General features: G+C 41.8%; 1 protein-coding gene across 4 annotated transcripts in view; it reads right to left on the reverse strand.

Annotated features, from left to right (window-relative positions):
* The window catches only part of SPIRE1 (spire type actin nucleation factor 1), a 176,806-nt gene that overhangs the window by 29,076 nt on the left and 129,026 nt on the right, over positions 1 to 18,704 (reverse strand). For all 4 annotated transcript variants that reach the window (XM_055559163.1, XM_055559166.1, XM_055559164.1 and 1 more), the window contains 4 exons: positions 13,464 to 13,541; positions 11,484 to 11,648; positions 3,598 to 3,684; positions 2,377 to 2,506 (listed from right to left, as the gene is read on the reverse strand). In XM_055559163.1, coding sequence (XP_055415138.1) covers positions 2,377 to 2,506; positions 3,598 to 3,684; positions 11,484 to 11,648; positions 13,464 to 13,541 — 460 coding nt within the window. The remainder of the gene's footprint in view (positions 1 to 2,376; positions 2,507 to 3,597; positions 3,685 to 11,483; positions 11,649 to 13,463; positions 13,542 to 18,704) is intronic.

The raw sequence follows: 18,704 nt of genomic DNA on the forward strand, positions 1-18,704 counted from the left end.
CAAAAAGTTGCACATGACCGAGTGATTAACACTTTCACTTCTTTTCTTCAAGATAATCCTGTCAATTTTATCTAAACTTCTCAAAGTGAAATTGTGTAGTAAGAACCAATGTAGATCAGCAGAACGAGAAGAGCCCAATGTCTTATTTTCTAGTTAAGGGTCAAGATCAATTTTAAAAGTAAGACTCTCATAGAACAATCACTTTCAACAACAACTCAATTCTGGTTGTTGTGAAACACTAATTCATAAGGATAAAACAAAAGAGTAAGACATACTAAATACAAAATTGGCATTTAATTATTCTAAAGCAGGTTTCCTGTTAGCTAGCATCTAATTTGTTTAAGCGAAACAGAAGAACATGTACACAATGAGGGCATGTGACACCACATGCAGTGTCCCTTTGCTGCCCACAAGGACTGCCGGTCTCCCGCACACTCGGCCCCTGGCCGCACCGCACACCTGACTGGCTGCTGTCAGGGCTCACAGGCACCCCTGCCGAGGATGTTCTCTGGTCAGTGCCTGTGGGCAGGACTCCTACCTGCTCGCCCCTCACCCCGGGTTCAGAGCACTTGTGTGGGAAGCACCATCTCATCACTTGGCCCTTTATGTCCTGCTCCTCTGTCCCACTGGTGCTTCCACTGGAATTTACTCTTGTAAAGCATGAAGCTTACTTTTCTCATGATAATATGTGGATTTTATCTTATAGTTCTGTTAAATATTTCCTATTACCCTATTATTCCATCTCAAGACACAGTAATTCTTTTACAATCTTGTCTTAAGCTGACATTCTATAATACCATCTCCTTACATTTCCACAGTGGTTCTTGCTCCTTGAGACCGTGCACTCTTTAGAAATCTGGGGAAAACTATGGACCGCCCACACACACATGCCCTCTGGGAAATATGTACAAATGTGTTACACTGCAAGGATGCACAGACCTTCCTCAGGCTCATTCAGGGACTCCCAGGATAAGAACTTTCCACTTACATCCGGTGCAGTTTTGGCTCAATACTATATAAATGCTCGTATGGATTTGTTTTAATCATTTTAAAGGGAAACACTCACTGGCATAAAATCAACAGGGATATACGCACCTGGCCTCTCCTCACTCTCCAGCTCTGGCCAGGGAAGCTATTCTACTGCTTTAGCACCTCGGGAAGCACTTTCCATTGCGGTTACCTATAGTGCAGACGGGGACACAGCAGCTAGCAATTCGGAAGTGGGCTCTGTGGCCATGGCCCAGCGGCAGACAGAAAGCATCACCACATAGTGACCGAGAGTCACAGGAGGTGGGGGAGCCATCAGAGCTGATGCAATTGAGCAGATAGAGGAGGGGAGACCTGGCTCAGAGGAGAGGAGGACCCTAAAGATCAGAAGCAGTCAGATCAAGGGCTTGGCTGCTGGACCCAGTCGCAGGGGACACTGCACTCTTGGCCCTGGGCTTTGAGATGGGAGCAGTGGCAGACAGTTTTGGGGAAAAGCAGGTAAGGTCACCTGTGGTGGGGCTTGTCCTGCAAGTGGTGGGGAGGAGGTCCTGCCCAGTGATGGCTGGCTGCACACGTGGGTCTGAACTTTCAGAGAAGCCTGTGCGCAGGGTGGCAGCCGAGGAAATCAGAAACACACCAAGGGGAGTGTGTGGCTGCTCGAGGAGGAGGAGCCGTAGTAGCAACCTGAGGCCTCAGTGGGCGTCGGGGAGGGAAGAGATGAGAAGAGAAACCAGGAGACAGGATCTTGGCACCAGCTCCTTTCCCAGGCAGGTGCCACCAGACACTATCTCCCTGAATATCTTGGGAATCTTTCATTTTACAAACTGAAGGAGAGCTGTTTACATATCATAATATGGTCTTGCTCTAAATGAAAATCAGTGTGTGCTTATAAAAAACATAAAATAACTATAAAGGAAGTTTAGTAATAAGTGCTATCAGTAGAGTCCCTCATCACATAACACATAACTTTAAACCATAATTAAGACAATAGAAACTTGATGTATCTATTATTTCTATTTCTAAAATGTAGTTACTTATCCATGTGTGTACTACCATTTATAAAGTATCCTATTTGATTCATTCTTACATGGAAGTCACATTAACATGTGGAGGAATCTGTATCCTCCTCCTGCCAACCAAGGAATGGGAGATCAAAGAGGCAAAGGGCTGTCCTAAAACCACATCCGGGGATCTGCAAAGCTCCGCCCACACTGCAGTGTGGTGCCCTTATACTTGGCATCTCAGGGAGGAACTTCCTACTCCATGTTATTTCGAGAATGAATGTCACTTGTAAGGGTGTGTGTGTTGTGGGGAGAAGGAGAGACAGGAAGGGAGAGGAGTGAGGCAAGTGTGTTTCCAGGGTGGGCGACTCTTCTGCCTGGGACTCACCGAGCCTGCTGCGTCTGGTCTCCTCGGGGGACACAGGCCGCAGCTTCCTCTCAGCCTTGATCTCTTCCAGGATTCTTTCGTGGAGGCTCCGGGGCCGAGGTGGAGTAGGTTTCAGTTTTCTGGCTGAGGCCTTGGGAAAAAAGTAATAGCTAGAGCTGGAGTAGTTATCCTTAAATAATTCTTACTGAAGTCTACTCATACAACACAGTATTATGAAATTATATTTTACTGACTGCCACACTGCTTGATAAAAGAGTTTTCAAGCCATAAGAAGATGACTGGATTGCACAGTGGTTCAGGCACATGAACTCAGGCCACACTAATGAGTCAGTTGTCTCCAGCTATTGTCATGGTGTGCTGCAGTCCATGGGGTCGCAAAGAGTCGGACACAACTAAGCGACTGAACTGAACTGCTGTCATGCTCCCTACACTCTACCATGACAGGCAAGCTGCTGCAATGCAAGCAGTATGTCATCTCTATTATTGTTTTTGAACGTAACGTTTTTGAGTTAAGTCGTAACAACCTTCTTAGATCATTCATTTCAGTCTGCAGCTGAGGAAATAAAGGCTTGGGAAGGCTGATGAACTTGCTCAAAAAGATGAATTTGCTAAAAAACGTGAGATCACCACACCGTGCGTGGGTGTGCAGAGCTGGGCTGTGACTCCACACTCTCTGCTCTATACAACCTGCCCTCCTAAAACCATTTCCTACGTGGCCTCTTTCCCTTATAGAAAGATCTACAAGAGGAATGATTAACTATGTTTAAGATGTATACAAACTAAGAAGGAAATATCCTTTCTTTCTAGTTACTGAAGTTACTGAACATACAAGGGGTTTGAGAGGCCCTGGTGAGTGCTGGCTGTGGAGCCAGGGGAGGTAAGCGGAGAGCAGAGGAAACACAAACCAACACTCAGACCTGATCAGAACACCCTGATCCAGGGTCTCCAGAAAGAACCCCACGAACAGGGGACCATGGCTACTGCGAAAGAGGAGGCAGTAGTGTGGGTTTCCTGTAACCAAAGTGAGGTGTCTGTACCCTTAAGTACAGGGCGGCAGTGCAAATGGAAGCTATGTGGCATTGTGTTCACAGTCAGGCTTCACAATCAGAGAGAAAAGCTCAGCGTCAACAGTTCTCCAGGAGCTGTGTTCTGTGGCACGGGCTGTGGGGGGAACATGTTGCCACGTGTATGCCAGCCATGGGGAGGTGTCAGATCACATACTGGATTTAAAGGAGGCCTTGATCGGATGAAGTCCAGGATGATTTCATGAGCACTTTTTTTCAACCGAGGGGGAATATCACCATTCACCTGAAAGGAGACAGAAAGCAGAAGATCCATGTGACAACAGGACTGCCTGTACAAGCGCCTGGGCACACACATCCACACACGTCCACATACATCATGTGATGACAGGATTGTCTGTACAAGCTTCTGGGCACACACATCCACACACATCACTTCAAAGCCACTGCAGTGGAATCTGGCTCCACCAAGGACAAATTTCAAATCAATAAAATGGAGAGTAAACGGCTGAGCAATTCAGAGCAAAAACAACTGTAGGACTGAAGAAATGCCAAGCACACTGCAGTTTTACTATTCTGGGAAATTATATGTAAGATACATGCTTTCAACAAAAACTTTCTAAAATTATGAATATGAATGGAATAAATAATACTATGCTTAATTATTATATAATTTAGAAAGTCTTTCACCTCTTGTTTTCATCCTTGTACAAAGTTTGGGAATACAAATTAAGGGGAAGGGCTGGGGACAGTTCATGTTCTGTAGACAGAATTCAGGTTCAGGTCAAGGAAGGTGTCTGCTATATCAACAGAACTGGTAAGAAGCAGAGTTTGGCAGAGTCCTGGTCTGTCTGACTCCTGCTTTAATGTACTCTCTTTTTAAAGCAACATGTCACAAAGATTTTTTAAGAAATTTAAGAAAACTCCAGAAATCCATAAAATCCCACCTTAGTAAACTCACACCCTGACCACCCCCCCCAGGAGGCACAGTTGTGACCGTCAGTCAAACTTATTTCCCAGTCTCACATGAAAACACAGACAGTCCTGATAGACATTTTCTGTTGTGCTTCTCATAAATGATGAAAAACAAATGTTAACAAATTATACATTTTGAAAACTGGTGAACACTTTAAACTTCTCAAAGATCAGAAAATGAGCATGCTGCTTTGATTAATGAATTGTCTGGAAAGCCTCTGTACCTTCCCCTCTACTTTGGTGACCCACACTTTTATCTTATCATATTCTAATAATTGTATAATACATCAATTTTATTGGAGGGAAAAAAGATAATTAGGTTACTCCTCTATCACCTATGGCTGATTTTCATTTTTTTTGGACAGGTTAGAAAGGTTTCTTTAAGCTTCACAATTCGTTATTGGAAATGTCATGTAAAACTTTATAATTATCATAAAATTTGGTCAAACTTTTTAGAAGTATTTTCTTATCTGAACTGTAAGATTTCTGGGCATGAACAATTTTCTTATGTGTCTCCCAGTCTTAAATACATTTTAATTGATCATGGTCATTAGTCAATTGTTAATTTTTTATTGTAGCTGTATACTCTTGCATTATTTTCTGTTAATGTCACTATTTTTGTGTCAGCTGAGAAATACCCTGATGCTGGGAAAGACTGAACGGAGGAGGAAAAGGGGATGACAGAGGATGAGATGGTTGCATGCCATCACTGACTCAATGGACATGAGTTTGAGTAAATTCTGAGAGTTGGTGATGGACAGGGAGGCCTGGCGTGCTGCAGTCCATGGGGTTGCAAAGAGTTGGACATGACTGAGTGACTGAACTGAAGTGAGAAATAAAGCTGACTAAAGAAAAAAAAAAAGGACCTGAACTGCTGCTCCAGACCCAGTACCCCCTTGCAAATGTGACCACTCAGGTGTATGACAAGCCTCCTGACATCCAGGGCCCTCTTTCCTGTGCCCACCCCACCAGCCCCAGTGAGGACTGGATGCCCCATGTAAGAGTCAGAAGTGAAAGCCACCTGAACCAAGCTAACTTGGGATTGCTAGTCTCTGGTGTAAGGAGGCCTGTACACCAGCAGTGGAACTGAAGGCCCGCCACTGCACCACTCTTTACCCATGGACCTCAGGTTACATGATTTTTTTCTTTAAACCTTGTATGAACAACTTTATCAGAATTTTCTTCTGTACTCCTGAACAGGATAATACATATCTTTCCCGCTATTTTTCACTTGCTTTTATTTTAATGTCCTTTCTATCATAACAGCAGGGTTGAGGAAGAAAATGCTTGAAATAAGGCCAAAGTTGTAAGTTCCATTCCCCAAACAACAAAGTAATGTCAGTGTCTTCACTAGTCAGAAGCTGGATCCTGGATCCCAGTTATCCAGTGTTGTGTCAGTGCTCATGAGAGAAACGGCAGGCCAGTGCAGACGTGAGTCAGTCTTATTCCATATAGGGAGGAGGGAAAGTGTGCAAATTCCACTCCGCTACTGGGTCAGTGAGATTACTTTTTAATACATTCTGAAACAAGTTATCTGAGCTGCAAGGATAAATAATTTCTAGAAAGAACACATATTGTAGACCTATAAGCAAATAAGACAGTTATATAACTTGATCTTACTTTTGAGTCACAATGCCTTAAAAAAAACAAGTAACTTCTAAATAAAAGATGTGAAGTTTCTATACATCTTTTTTTTTTTTTTTTTTTTTGGAATTTTATATGTTTTTTTTTTATTTTATTTTATTTTATTTTTAAACTTAACATAACTGTATTAGATTTGCCAAATATCAAAATGAATCCGCCACAGGTATACATGTGTTCCCCATCCTGAACCCTCCACCCTCCTCCCTCCCCATTCCATCCCTCTGGGTCGTCCCAGTGCACCAGCCCCAAGCATCCAGTATCGTGCATCGAACCTGGACTGGCAACTCATTTCATACATGATATTTTACATGTTTCAATGCCATTCTCCCAAATCTTCCCACCCTCTCCCTCTCCCACAGAGTCCATAAGACTGTTCTATACATCAGTGTCTCTTTTGCTGTCTCGTACACAGGGTTATTGTTACCATCTTTCTAAATTCCATATATATGTGTTAGTATACTGTATTGGTGTTTTTCTTTCTGGCTTACTTCACTCTGTATAATAGGCTCCAGTTTCATCCACCTCATTAGAACTGATTCAAATGTATTCTTTTTAATGGCTGAATAATACTCCATTGTGTATATGTACCACAGCTTTCTTATCCATTCATCTGCTGATGGACACCTAGGTTGCTTCCATGTCCTGGCTATTATAAACAGTGCTGTGATGAACACTGGGGTACACATGTCTCTTTCCCTTCTGGTTTTCTCAGTGTGTATGCCCAGCAGTGGGATTGCTGGATCATAAGGCATGTCTATTTCCAGTTTTTTCAGGAATCTCCACACTGTTCTCCATAGTGGCTGTACTAGTTTGCATTCCCACCAACAGTGTAAGAGGGTTCCCTTTTCTCCACACCCTCTCCAGCATTTATTACTTGTAGACTTTTGGATCGCAGCCATTCTGGCTGGTGTGAAATGGTACCTCATAGTGGTTTTGATTTGCATTTCTCTGATAATGAGTGATGTTGAGCATCTTTTCATGTGTTTGTTAGCCATCTGTATGTCTTCTTTGGAGAAATGTCTATTTAGTTCTTTGGCCCATTTTTTTATTGGGTCATTTATTTTTCTGGAGTTGAGCTGTAGGAGTTGCTTGTATATCCTCGAGATTAGTTGTTTGTCAGTTGCTTCATTTGCTATTATCTTCTCCCATTCTGAAGGCTGTCTTTTCACCTTGCTAATAGTTTCCTTTGATGTGCAGAAGCTTTTAAGTTTAATTAGGTCCCATTTGTTTATTTTTGCTTTTATTTCCAATATTCTGGGAGGTGGGTCATAGAGGATCCTGCTGTGATGTATGTCGGAGAGTGTTTTGCCTATGTTCTCCTCAAGGAGTTTTATAGTTTCCGGTCTTACATTTAGATCTTTAATCCATTTTGAGTTTATTTTTGTGTATGGTGTTAGAAAGTGTTCTAGTTTCATTCTTTTACAAGTGGTTGACCAGAGTTCCCAGCACCACTTGTTAAAGAGATTGTCTTTAATCCATTGTATATTCTTGCCTCCTTTGTCGAAGATAAGGTGTCCATATGTGCGTGGATTTATCTCTGGGCTTTCTATTTTGTTCCATTGATCTATATTTCTGTCTTTGTGCCAGTACCATACTGTCTTGATAACTGTGGCTTTGTAGTAGAGCCTGAAGTCAGGTAGGTTGATTCCTCCAGTTCCATTCTTCTTTCTCAAGATCGCTTTGGCTATTCGAGGTTTTTTGTTTTTCCATACAAATTGTGAAATTATTTGTTCTAGCTCTGTGAAGAATGCTGTTGGTAGCTTGATAGGGATTGCATTGAATCTATAGATTGCTTTGGGTAGTATACTCATTTTCACTACATTGATTCTTCCAATCCATGAACATGGTATATTTCTACCTAAAGAATATACATCTTTATTTTTAAAGGTGACTTATTTGAAGTTATTTGTTACAATTATTTTACTAAAACACTTTGAAAGAAGTCCATTGAAATGTTTTGCACTTCTCTAACTTAATATTCTGAACATGATCCAATATGGCTAAGTCATTCAATTCCCACCATCAGCTTCACAAATATACAGAAAAAGGTGAATTACTATGGTGTAGTTATGCATTTTAAACCTGAAGATTAAATTAAGGCCATCTTAACATACTGCCTCAGATACAGACTGTATGTGAAAATCCTTTGTGTGTGTGTGTGTTTATTCTTTACAACAATATTTGTTTTTAAAGAAATTAGAAAGTGGCATAAAATTGATAACAGTAAAGTTTAAAAAAATACATCTGGTTTTTGACTGATTAAATATGAGTAGTTGACTTTCCACTCTCATTTAGGAGGTACAAATATATATAATAAGGAATTAATTAGAATCTTAGCCTGTTAGACTAAACATGAAAATTTACCCCACACAAAACCAATCACCACTGAACTGCCATCTGCCCAGTTCCCTGCAGGGGGGCTCAGTATAAACTTAAGTCAAGTGAACTGCATGGAATTAGCCATAGAATGCCAGAAAAAGGAAAAAAACAATGGGTACCATAAAGCAGTAACATTTTTCCTTACTTACTACTCACAAACTCCAAACTGTACAAACATTCACATAAGAGGAGTCCCACAGGGACTAAAAAGACAAGAAAAGATAAAGAAAATGTCAAGAACCAATGGCTGAAAACTTGCAAAATTTGAAAATAATACAAATCTACTCATTCAAGAAAAATGAAGTGTAAGTGTAAGCTGCTCAGTCATGTCTGATTCTTTGCAACCCCATGGACTGTAGCTCACCAGGCTCTGCTGTCCATGGGGTCTGGCAGGCAAGAATACTGGAGTGGGTTGCCATTCCCTTCTCCAGGAGATCTTCCTGAACCAGGGATCAAATCCCAGTCTTCTGCATTGTAGGGAGATTCTTTACCATCTGAGTCACTTCTATAACTTCCAAGCAAAAGACTCAAAGAGGGCCATAACAGAACACGTAGTCAAATTATTGATAGACAAAAATATTGAAAGCAGCAAAAAATGACTATCACATAGAAAGTGAAGTCTCTCAGTCGTGTCCGACTCTTTGTGACCCCACGGACAGTAGCATGCACCAGGCTGCTCTGTCCATGGGATTTTCTAAGCAAGAGTATTGGAGTGGGTTGCCATTTCCTTCTCCAGGGAATCTTCCCAACCCAGGGATCGAACCCAGGTCTCCCGCACTGTAGACAGACGCTTTACCGTCTGAGCCACCAGGGAATCCTCAAAAGATTCACAGGTGATTTCTCATCAGAAAACATAGAGGCCAAAGGCAGTGTGATAACGTTTAAAGATAAACAAAAACAATTTCAGCCAAGAATCCTATACCCAGAAAAACTCTACTTCAAAATGAAGAAGAAATTAAGACATCTTCAGGCAAACTAGCACTAAAAGAGTTCATCACTAGTAACTCTGCCCTATAAGAAATGCTAAAGGAAGTCACTTAGGCTTAAAGAAAAGAACAGTAGACCATTAACTTGAAGCCATAAGAGAACACTGTGATAACTGTACACAACAAATAGGACAATCTAGACGAGACAGACAAGTTCTTATAAAGATACAAACTACCAAAACTAAGAAGGAACAAAGGGAAGGAAGGAGGGAGGAGGAAAGAAAGGAAGGACATGAACCTGACCAGACCTGTAATAGGGAAAGAGATTAAATCCACAATCAAAAATCTCCCAACAATGAAAATCCCAGGACCTGAAGACTTCACTTGTGGATTCTACTCAAATATTTAAAGAATTAGTCCCAACCCTTCACAAACTGTTTCAAAAATTAGAAAAAGAGGCATCACTCCCCCTTATACTCTGTGAGGCCAGTCTTACCCCAGTATGAAGGCAGACAAAGACATCACAAGAAAATAGTAGACGAAACTCCTTCTGAACATGGACACAAAAATCCTTAAGAAAGTATCAGGAAGTACTCTAGCAGCATGTTAAAAGGATTGTACATCATGACCAAGTGGGATTTATCCCATAAACACAAGGGTGGTTTAAACACACGAAAAATCACTCAATGTAATATGTCACATTAACAGAATGAAACAAAAGAGCCCACATGATTGTCTTTATTGATGCAGAAAAAGGATTTGTCAAAATCCAACACACTTTTATGATAAAAACACACAACAAACTTGGACTGAAAAGAAACCTCAGCATGATAACAGTCACTTGTGAAAAAACTGAATGCATTCCCCCTAAAATCAGGAATCCAACAATACTATGGATGCATGCTTTTGCCACATCCATTCAACAAAGAACTGAAGGTTCTAACCAGGGTGACCACCAGGCATCCAGATTGGAAATGAAGAAATAAATGGATCCCTTTTCACAGATGACATGAATATACATGTCAAATAAAATACCCTAAATAACTAATCAAGAAAACTATTTTACCTAATAAACTCAGCAAAAAGAGCAAAAAAATTGTTGTCACCATGTCCCTGTACTTGTAAGAAAGAGTAAATTTGAAAATACATGGCAACATGAGCCAAGGACACATCTAGGTAAGGACTCTTCTAACGAGTGGGTGGTTTTAGCAGAGACCTGAGAAGTGAAGAGAAATGAATTACGCAGACATGTGAGAGGAGGCCTCCAGCAAGGGCTCAGCTGCAGGTCACAAGAGGCGCCTTTTAGGTAGTGGCAGAGACCAGGGGGGTAAAGAGGGGACCAGCCAGGAAGGTGACAGAAGGTGAGGGCTGAGAGGCAACCCGCACCAGACTCTGAGACCAAGGTCAAAATGGCTGCTTATTCTGAGTGTGATGGAAAGAGTGGAAGGTTTTACGAAGGGCAATGACATGGTCACATTTTCAATTTAACAGGTTTACTCAAGCTGTTTTGGGGACGAGAGTAAGAGAAGAAGACCACCTGGAGGCCACAGTAATAGTCTAAATGAGAGGTGATGATGGGCTCTGAAATGGAGGTGGTGAGATTCAGGACACGGTGCAGAGGTAAAGCTAGCAGGGTTCCAATTCTAAGAGCTTAACTCAGGATTTCACTGGAGCTTTTGAAAAAGACTTATATGCAAGGTTATACAAAACAGCCTACTTATAACAAGACAACTTGATCAGCTTAATAAACTCTGGTGCAGCTGCAGCTGAGAAAGATGCAGTCACTTAGAAATGATGATGTTGAATATACAATGACACGGGAAAACACTCACATGTTATGTGAAAACACTCACATGTTACGTGAAAACAACTGGTCACAGGATGAAGTATTCAATATTAATCCACTTTGCCCAAATAAAGTGGACAGAAAAGACTGAAGGTTATGCACCAGCATGTTAGCAAACTTCTGTCTCACCTGTGAAATTACACATTTGTAACTTTTCTTCTTGAGCTTATTATATTTACCAACTTTTCTATAAAGACCATGCATTAATTGTATGAGAAGCAAAAATTTTTAAAATGTAATAGTGAGAAAATTTTTAACAAGTAAGATTACCAAAAACCAACCATTTGAATCCATGAATAGTTTCCTGTTACTTACCATCACTTTTCGCAAAGTGTATCTTCTGGATCGAATGTCATCCATTAGCATCTCGTATGGGGTAAGCTGATATTCAATGGGCAGCGGGTTGTACTGCCGCTCCTGGACCTTCTTGAGCTTTACTCCATTCCGCAAATCCCTCATCACCTGTACCCAGAACCGAGCCTGAAGGAGCCAAGGGTGGAAAAACATTTGTGAGTAAATTTACTAATTTACTCTAAATAGTTAACAGTCATACAGAAGAAATTAAGAGCTTGGATTACAAAACACCAAATAAACCAAACAAAAACTATTTTAAAAATCAGATTTTAGGGACTAAAAAGCAGGTAGAAAGCCAGTCGAGAATCCACCAGCTCTAACTGTGGAGACGCCTAGATAAAACCCTAACTCACCCCTGTGCCACCTGCATCCAGCCTCAGTGCCCCTCGCGTCCCACCTGTCATGTGGCTCTGTGCACTGCAAAGGTGTGGCTTCTCACACTGGACTCTGGCTTTGGCTCTACGACTGGCTTGGCCACTGGAATATTAGTGGACATGACACAACCAAAGGCTTCAACAGCAAATGTACAAGGGCATGTCACTCTGCTCCTGTCACTCCATGGAAACACCTAGCGTGGGTTGGCACAAGGCCCTCCGGCAGGATTATCCAGGAGAGAGACGAAGCAGAGTGGAACCACCACTCTCGTCTATAGATGCATGAGCTGAGTAAACACTACTGCTTTAGGCTGAGGTACAGTGTTATGTTCAGTTACACAGCACTACTGTGATCACAGCTAACTGGTACAACCACCAACTGCCAGTGGACATCCAAGCAAGTTGTTTCCCATTTCTGAACCCTGGCTTCCTCATTAATAAAAAAAAAGTGATACTTTATAACTTGTGGAGAGCTGAGGTATAGTGTTCTACACAAAGAAAATGCTCAAAAATGACAATTTTTGTGTTGTTACTGTCTTTTTACAAATTATTTAATATCAAATTCCTTATCTATAAGTAACACCAAGTTGCTTTACTGCCCGACCTTCAAGAAAATGAGATATATGTGAAGTATTTATAATAAAACATATTAAATATGTTATTATTATACTTTACCCTTTTGTTATCCTGCCTGTAAGCTGTCATAGTCTCAACTTCAGTAAAGAGAAAATATATTTAACTGAAATATTATACAGTGTTAAAAATTAACAAGTAGCTCAAATAGCTACATAAATGTATGTTAAACCGATCGAACTGTACTTTAAAAATATAATGCAACTGTTATGTACACTACACCTTAATAAATCTGTTAGAAAATGACAAATAAAATCTAACAAGGGCAAAAGCAACTTGTTCCTTTCCTCCTAAACTGTGTTTTCTGATTTCCTCACTCTATGTGTCACTATTTACCCAGGACCCTTAACATGAAAAGTCAGAGCCCTACCATGTGCCTTCCCACTAACACCTGAACACACAGCTCAGTCCAGCTTCACATACTCACTGTCCTGTCCCAACTCTGAGTCCTCTGTGAAGGCAGTGACCCTCGAGGTCAGCAGGCCTAGGATTTAGCACCTTGCTAGAGAAACAGCAGACATTCGGTGGGGTCACATGAATACACCAGTCATCTGTCCTGGAAATCTGTCTTCTTTCTCATGGGGGCAGAAACGCTGCATGACCCGTCTGCATTCCCAGGCCCCAATCCAGTTTGACTATTCACTGGATAACAAACAGGCCTCACTACCGCCTCACTAAAGCTTTAAACAGAGCTTCAACTCTGACTTACACATAAGATACTAAGATACCAATACACTTAGAAAGGTCAATAGTGTAAAACACTGAAATTCTCAGAGACTCTGGCGGGGGGGGGGGTTTCTAATAAAATCAGATAGTTTTCAACTTGGTATAATATTAATTCATACAGTACTCCTTAAGATAAACTAGCATTATAATCACATGATATGATTTCTCCAACACTAAACAGAATAGAGAGAATACCCAGCCATCTTACCCAGTCAGCATTTTTCAGCTCTTCCAAGTCTGTGTTAGATTCATCACTCTTCTCCATTTCTTGAATTTTCTTCAGATTCTACCAATTAAAATTCAAATAAAACATGTAAACATAAAATTTCATTGAACTACCTTCTCAAATTAAAATTCTGAATGAAAGTGAAAGTCATGTCTGATTCTTTGCAACCCCCATGGAATTCTCCAGGCCAAAATACGAAGTGGGTAGCTGTTCCCTTCTCCAGGGGATCTTGCCAACCCAGGATCAAACCCAGGTCTCCCATATTGCAGGCAGATTCTTTACCAGCTGAGCCACCAGGGAAGCTCTAGATATCTTCAGAAGACAGAGTGCCTGAAGAGCCATGGATGGAGGTTTGTAACACTGGACAGGAAGCAGTGATCAAAAGCATCCCCAAGAAAAAGAAATGGAAAAAGGCAAAGTGGTTCTCTGAGGAACCCTTACAAATGGCTGAGAAAACAAGAGAAGTGAAAGGCAAAGGAGAAAAGGAAAGATATACCCATCTAAATGCAGAGTTCCAAAGAACAGCAAGGAGAGATAAGAAAGCCTTCCTACGTGATCAGTGCAAAGAAATAGAGGAAAACAATGGAATGGGAAGACTAGAGATCCCTTCAAGAAAATTAGAGATATCAAGGGAATATTTCATGCAAAGATGGGCAAAATAAAGGAGACAAACAGTATGGACCTAACAGAAGCAGAAGATATTAAGAAGGGGTGGCAAGAATACACAGAACTATACAAAAAAGATCTTCAAGACCCAGATAACCACGACAGTGTGATCACTCACCTAGAGCCAGACATCCTGGAGACCAAAGTCAAGCGGACCTTAGGAAGCACCACTAAGGACAAAGGTAGTGGCGGTGATGGAATTTCAGCTGACCTATCTCAAATCCTAAAAGATGATGCTGTGAAAGTGCTATACTCAGCATGCCAGCAAATTTGAAAAACTCAGTGGTGGCCACAGGACTGGAAAAGATCAGTTTTCATTCCAATCCCAAAGAAAGACAATGCCAAAGAATATTCAAACTACCACACAACTGCACTCATTTCACATACCAGCAAGATAATGCTCAAAATCCTCCAAGCTAAGCTTCAACAGTATGTGAACTGAGAAATTCCAGGTGTACAAGCTGGATTTAGAAAAGGCAAAAGAACTAGAGATCAAATTGCCAACATCCATTGGATCACAGAAAAGCAAGCGAGTTCCAGAAAACCATCTACTTCTACTTTATTGACTACACCAAAGCCTTTGACTGTGTGGACCACAACAAACTGTGGAAAATCCTTAAAGAGATGGGAATACCAGACCTTACCTGCCTCATGAGAAACCTGTAGGCAAGTCAAGAAGCAATAGTTAGAACCAGACATGGAACGATGAACTGGTTCCAAATTGGGAAAGAAGTAGGTCAAGGCTGTATATTGCTGCTGCTGCTACTGCAAAGTCGCTTTAGTCCTGTCCGACTCTGTGAGACCCCATAGACAACAGCCTATCAGGCTCCCCGTCCCTGGGATTCTCCAGGCCAAGAATACTGGAGTGGGTTGCCATTTCCTTCTCTAATTCATGAAGGTGAAAAGTGAAAGTGAAGTCGCTCAGTCAGGTCTGACTCTTCGCGACCCCATGGACTGCAGCCTACCAGGCTCCTCCGTCCATGGGATTTTCCAGGCAAGAGTACTGGACTGGGTTGCTACTGCTGCATATTATCACCCTGCTTATTTAACTTCTATGCAGAGTACATCATGAGCAATTGCTGGGCCGGATGAAGCACAAGCTGGGATCAAGATTGCAGGAAGATATATCAATAACCTCAGATATGCAGATGATACAACCCTTATGGCAGAAGTTCAGTTCAGTTCAGTCGCTCATTCGTGTCCGACTCTTTGTGACCCCATGAATCGCAGCATGCCAGGCCTCCCTGTTCATCACCAACTCCCGGAGCTTACTCAAACTCATGTCCATCGAGTAGGTGATGCCATCCAGCCATCTCATCCTCTGTCGTCCCCTTCTCCTCCTGCCCCCAATCCCTCTCAGCATCAGAGTCTTTTCCAATGAGTCAACTCTTTGCATGAGGTGGCCAAAGTATTGGAGTTGCAGCTTTAGCTGAAACTAATCAGTCCTTGCAATGAACAACCAGGACTGATCTCCTTCAGAACGGACTGGTTGGATCTCCTTGCAGTCCAAGGGACTCTCAAGAGTCTTCTCCAACACCACACTTCAAAAGCATCATTTCTTCAGCTCTCAGCGTTCTTCAAAGTCCACCTCTCACATCCATACATGACCACTGGAAAAACCATAGCCTTGACTAGACGAACCTTTGTTGGCAAAGTAATGTCTCTGCTTTCCAATATGCTGTCTAGGTTGGTCATAACTTTCCATCCAAGGAGTAAGCATCTTTCAATTTCATGGCTGCAGTCACCATCTGCAGTGATTTTGGAGCCCAGAAAAATAAAGTCTGACACTGTTTCCACTATTTCCCCATTTATTTCCCATGAAGTGATGGGACCAGATGCCATGATCTTCGTCTTCTAAATGTTGAGCTTTAAGCCAACTTTTTCACTCTCCTCTTTCACTTTCATCAAGAGGCTTTTGAGTTCCTCTTCACTTTCTGCCATAAGGGTGGTGTCATCTGCATATCTGAGGTTCTTGATATCTCTCCCAGCAATCTTGATTCCAGCTTGTGCTTCTTCCAACCCAGTGTTTCTCATGATGTACTGTGCATATAAGTTAAATAAGCAGGGTGACAATATACAGCCTTGCTGCTACTGCTACTGCTAAGTTGCTTCAGTCGTGTCCGACTCTGTGCGACGCCATAGAGAGCAGCCCACCAGGCCCCACCGTCCCTGGGATTCTCCAGGCAAGAATACTGGAGTGGGTTGCCATTTCCTCCTCCAATGCATGAAAGTGAAAAGTGAAAGTGAAGTCACCCAGTCATGCCCGACTCTTAGCGACCCCATGGACTGCAGCCTACCAGGCTCCTCCATCCACGGGATTTTCCAGGCAAGAGTACTGGAGTGGGTTGCCATTGCCTTCTCCAATACAGCCTTGATGTACTCCTTTTCCTATTTGGAACCAGTCTGTTGTTCCATGTCCAGTTCTAACTGTTGCTTCCTGACCTGCATACAGGTTTCTCAAGAGGCAGGTCAGGTGGTCTGGTATTCCCATCTCTTTCACAATTTTCCAAAGATTTTTATGATGCACAGTCAAAGGCTTTGGCATAGTCAATAAAGCAGAAATAGATGTTTTTCTGGAACTCTCTTGCTTTTTCCATGATCCAGCGGATGTTGGCAATTTGATCTCTGGTTCCCCTGCCTTTTCTAAAACCAGCTTGAACATCTGGAAGTTCACGGTTCATGTATTGCTGAAGCCTGGCTTGGAGAATTTTGAGCATTACTTTACTAGCTTGTGAGATGAGTGCAATTGTGCGGTAGTTTGAGCATTCTTTGGCATTGCCTTTCTTTGGGATTGGAATGAAAACTGACCTTTTCCAGTCCTGTGGCCACTGCTAAGTTTTCCAAATTTGCTGGCATATTGAGTGCAGCAATTTTACAGCTTCATCTTTTAGGATCTGAAATAGCTCAACTGGAATTCCATCACCTCCACTACCTTTGTTCGTAGTGATGCTTTCTAAGGTCCACTTGACTTCACATTCCAGGATGTCTGCCTCTAGGTGAGTGATCACACCATCGTGATTATCTGAGTAGTGAAGATCTTTTTTGTATAGTTCTGTGTATTCTTGCCACCTCTTCTTAATATCTTCTGCTTCTGTTAGGTCCATACCATTTCTGTCCTTTATTGAGCCCATCTTTGCATGAAATGTCCCCTTGGTATCTCTAATTTTCTTGAAGAGATCTCTAGTCTTTCCCATTCTGTTGTTTTCCTCTATTTCTTTGCATTGATCGCTGAGGAAGGCTTTCTTATCTCTCCTTGCTATTCTTTGGAACTCTGCATTCAGATGCTTATATCTTTCCTTTTCTCCTTTGCTTTTCACTTCTCTTCTTTTCACAGCTATTTGTAAGGCCTCCCCAGACAGCCATTTTGCTTTTTTGCATTTCTCTTCCATGGGCATGGTCTTGATCCCTGTCTCCTGTACAATGTCACGAACATCCGTCCATAGTTCATCAGGCACTCTACCAGATCTAGTCCTTTAAATCTATTTCTCACTTCCACTGTATAATCATAAGGGATTTGATTTAGGTCACACCTGAATGGTCTAGTGGTTTTCCCTACTTTCTTCAATTTAAGCCTGAATTTGACAATAAGGAGTTCATGATCTGAGCCACAATCAGCTCCCAGTCTTGTTTTTGCTGACTGTATAGAGCTTCTCCATCTTTGGCTGCAAAGAATATAATCAATCTGATTTTGGTATTGACCATCTGGTGATGTCCATGTGTAGAGTCTTCTCTTGTGTTGCTGGAAGAGGGTGTTTGCTATGACCAATGTGTTCTCTTGGCAAAACTCTATTAGCCTTTGCCCTGCTTCATTCTGTGCTCCAAGGCCAAATTTGCCTGTTACTCCAGGTGTTTCTTGACTCCTACTCTTGCATTCCAGTCCCCTATAATGAAAAGGACATCTTTTTTGGGGTGTTAGTTCTAAAAGGTCTTGTAGGTCTTCACAGAACCATTCAACTTCAGCTTCTTTAGTGTTACTGGTTGGGGCATAGGCTTGGATTACCGTGATATTGAATGGTTTGCCTTGGAAATGAACAGGGATCATTCTGTCGTTTTTGAGATTGCATCCAAGTCCTGCATTTCAGACTCTTGATGGAAGAAAGCGAAGAGAAACTTAAGAGCCTCTTGATGAAAGTGAAAGAGAAGAGTGAAGAGGCTGGCTTAAAACACAACATTCAAAATACGAAGATCCTGGAATCCAATCCCATCAAGTCATGGCAAATTGATGGGGAAGCAATAGAAACAGTGACAGACTTTATTTTCTTGGGCTCCAAAATCACTGCAGATGATGACTGCAGCCATGAAATTCAAAGACGCTTGTTCCTTGGAAGAAAAGCTATGACCAACCTAGACAGAATATTAAAAAGCAGAGACATACTTTGCCGACAAAGGTCCAGATAATCAAAGCTATGGTTTTTCCAGTAGTCATGTATGGATGTGAGAATTGGACCATAAAGAAGGTTTAACGCCAAAGAACTGATGCTTTTAAACTGTGGTGTTGCAGGCGACTCTTGAGAGTCCCTTGGACTGCAAGGAGATGAAGCCAAGTCAATCCTAAAG

This window comes from Bubalus kerabau, chromosome 21, assembly GCF_029407905.1.
Source record: "Bubalus kerabau isolate K-KA32 ecotype Philippines breed swamp buffalo chromosome 21, PCC_UOA_SB_1v2, whole genome shotgun sequence".
Taxonomy (NCBI): domain Eukaryota; kingdom Metazoa; phylum Chordata; class Mammalia; order Artiodactyla; family Bovidae; genus Bubalus; species Bubalus kerabau.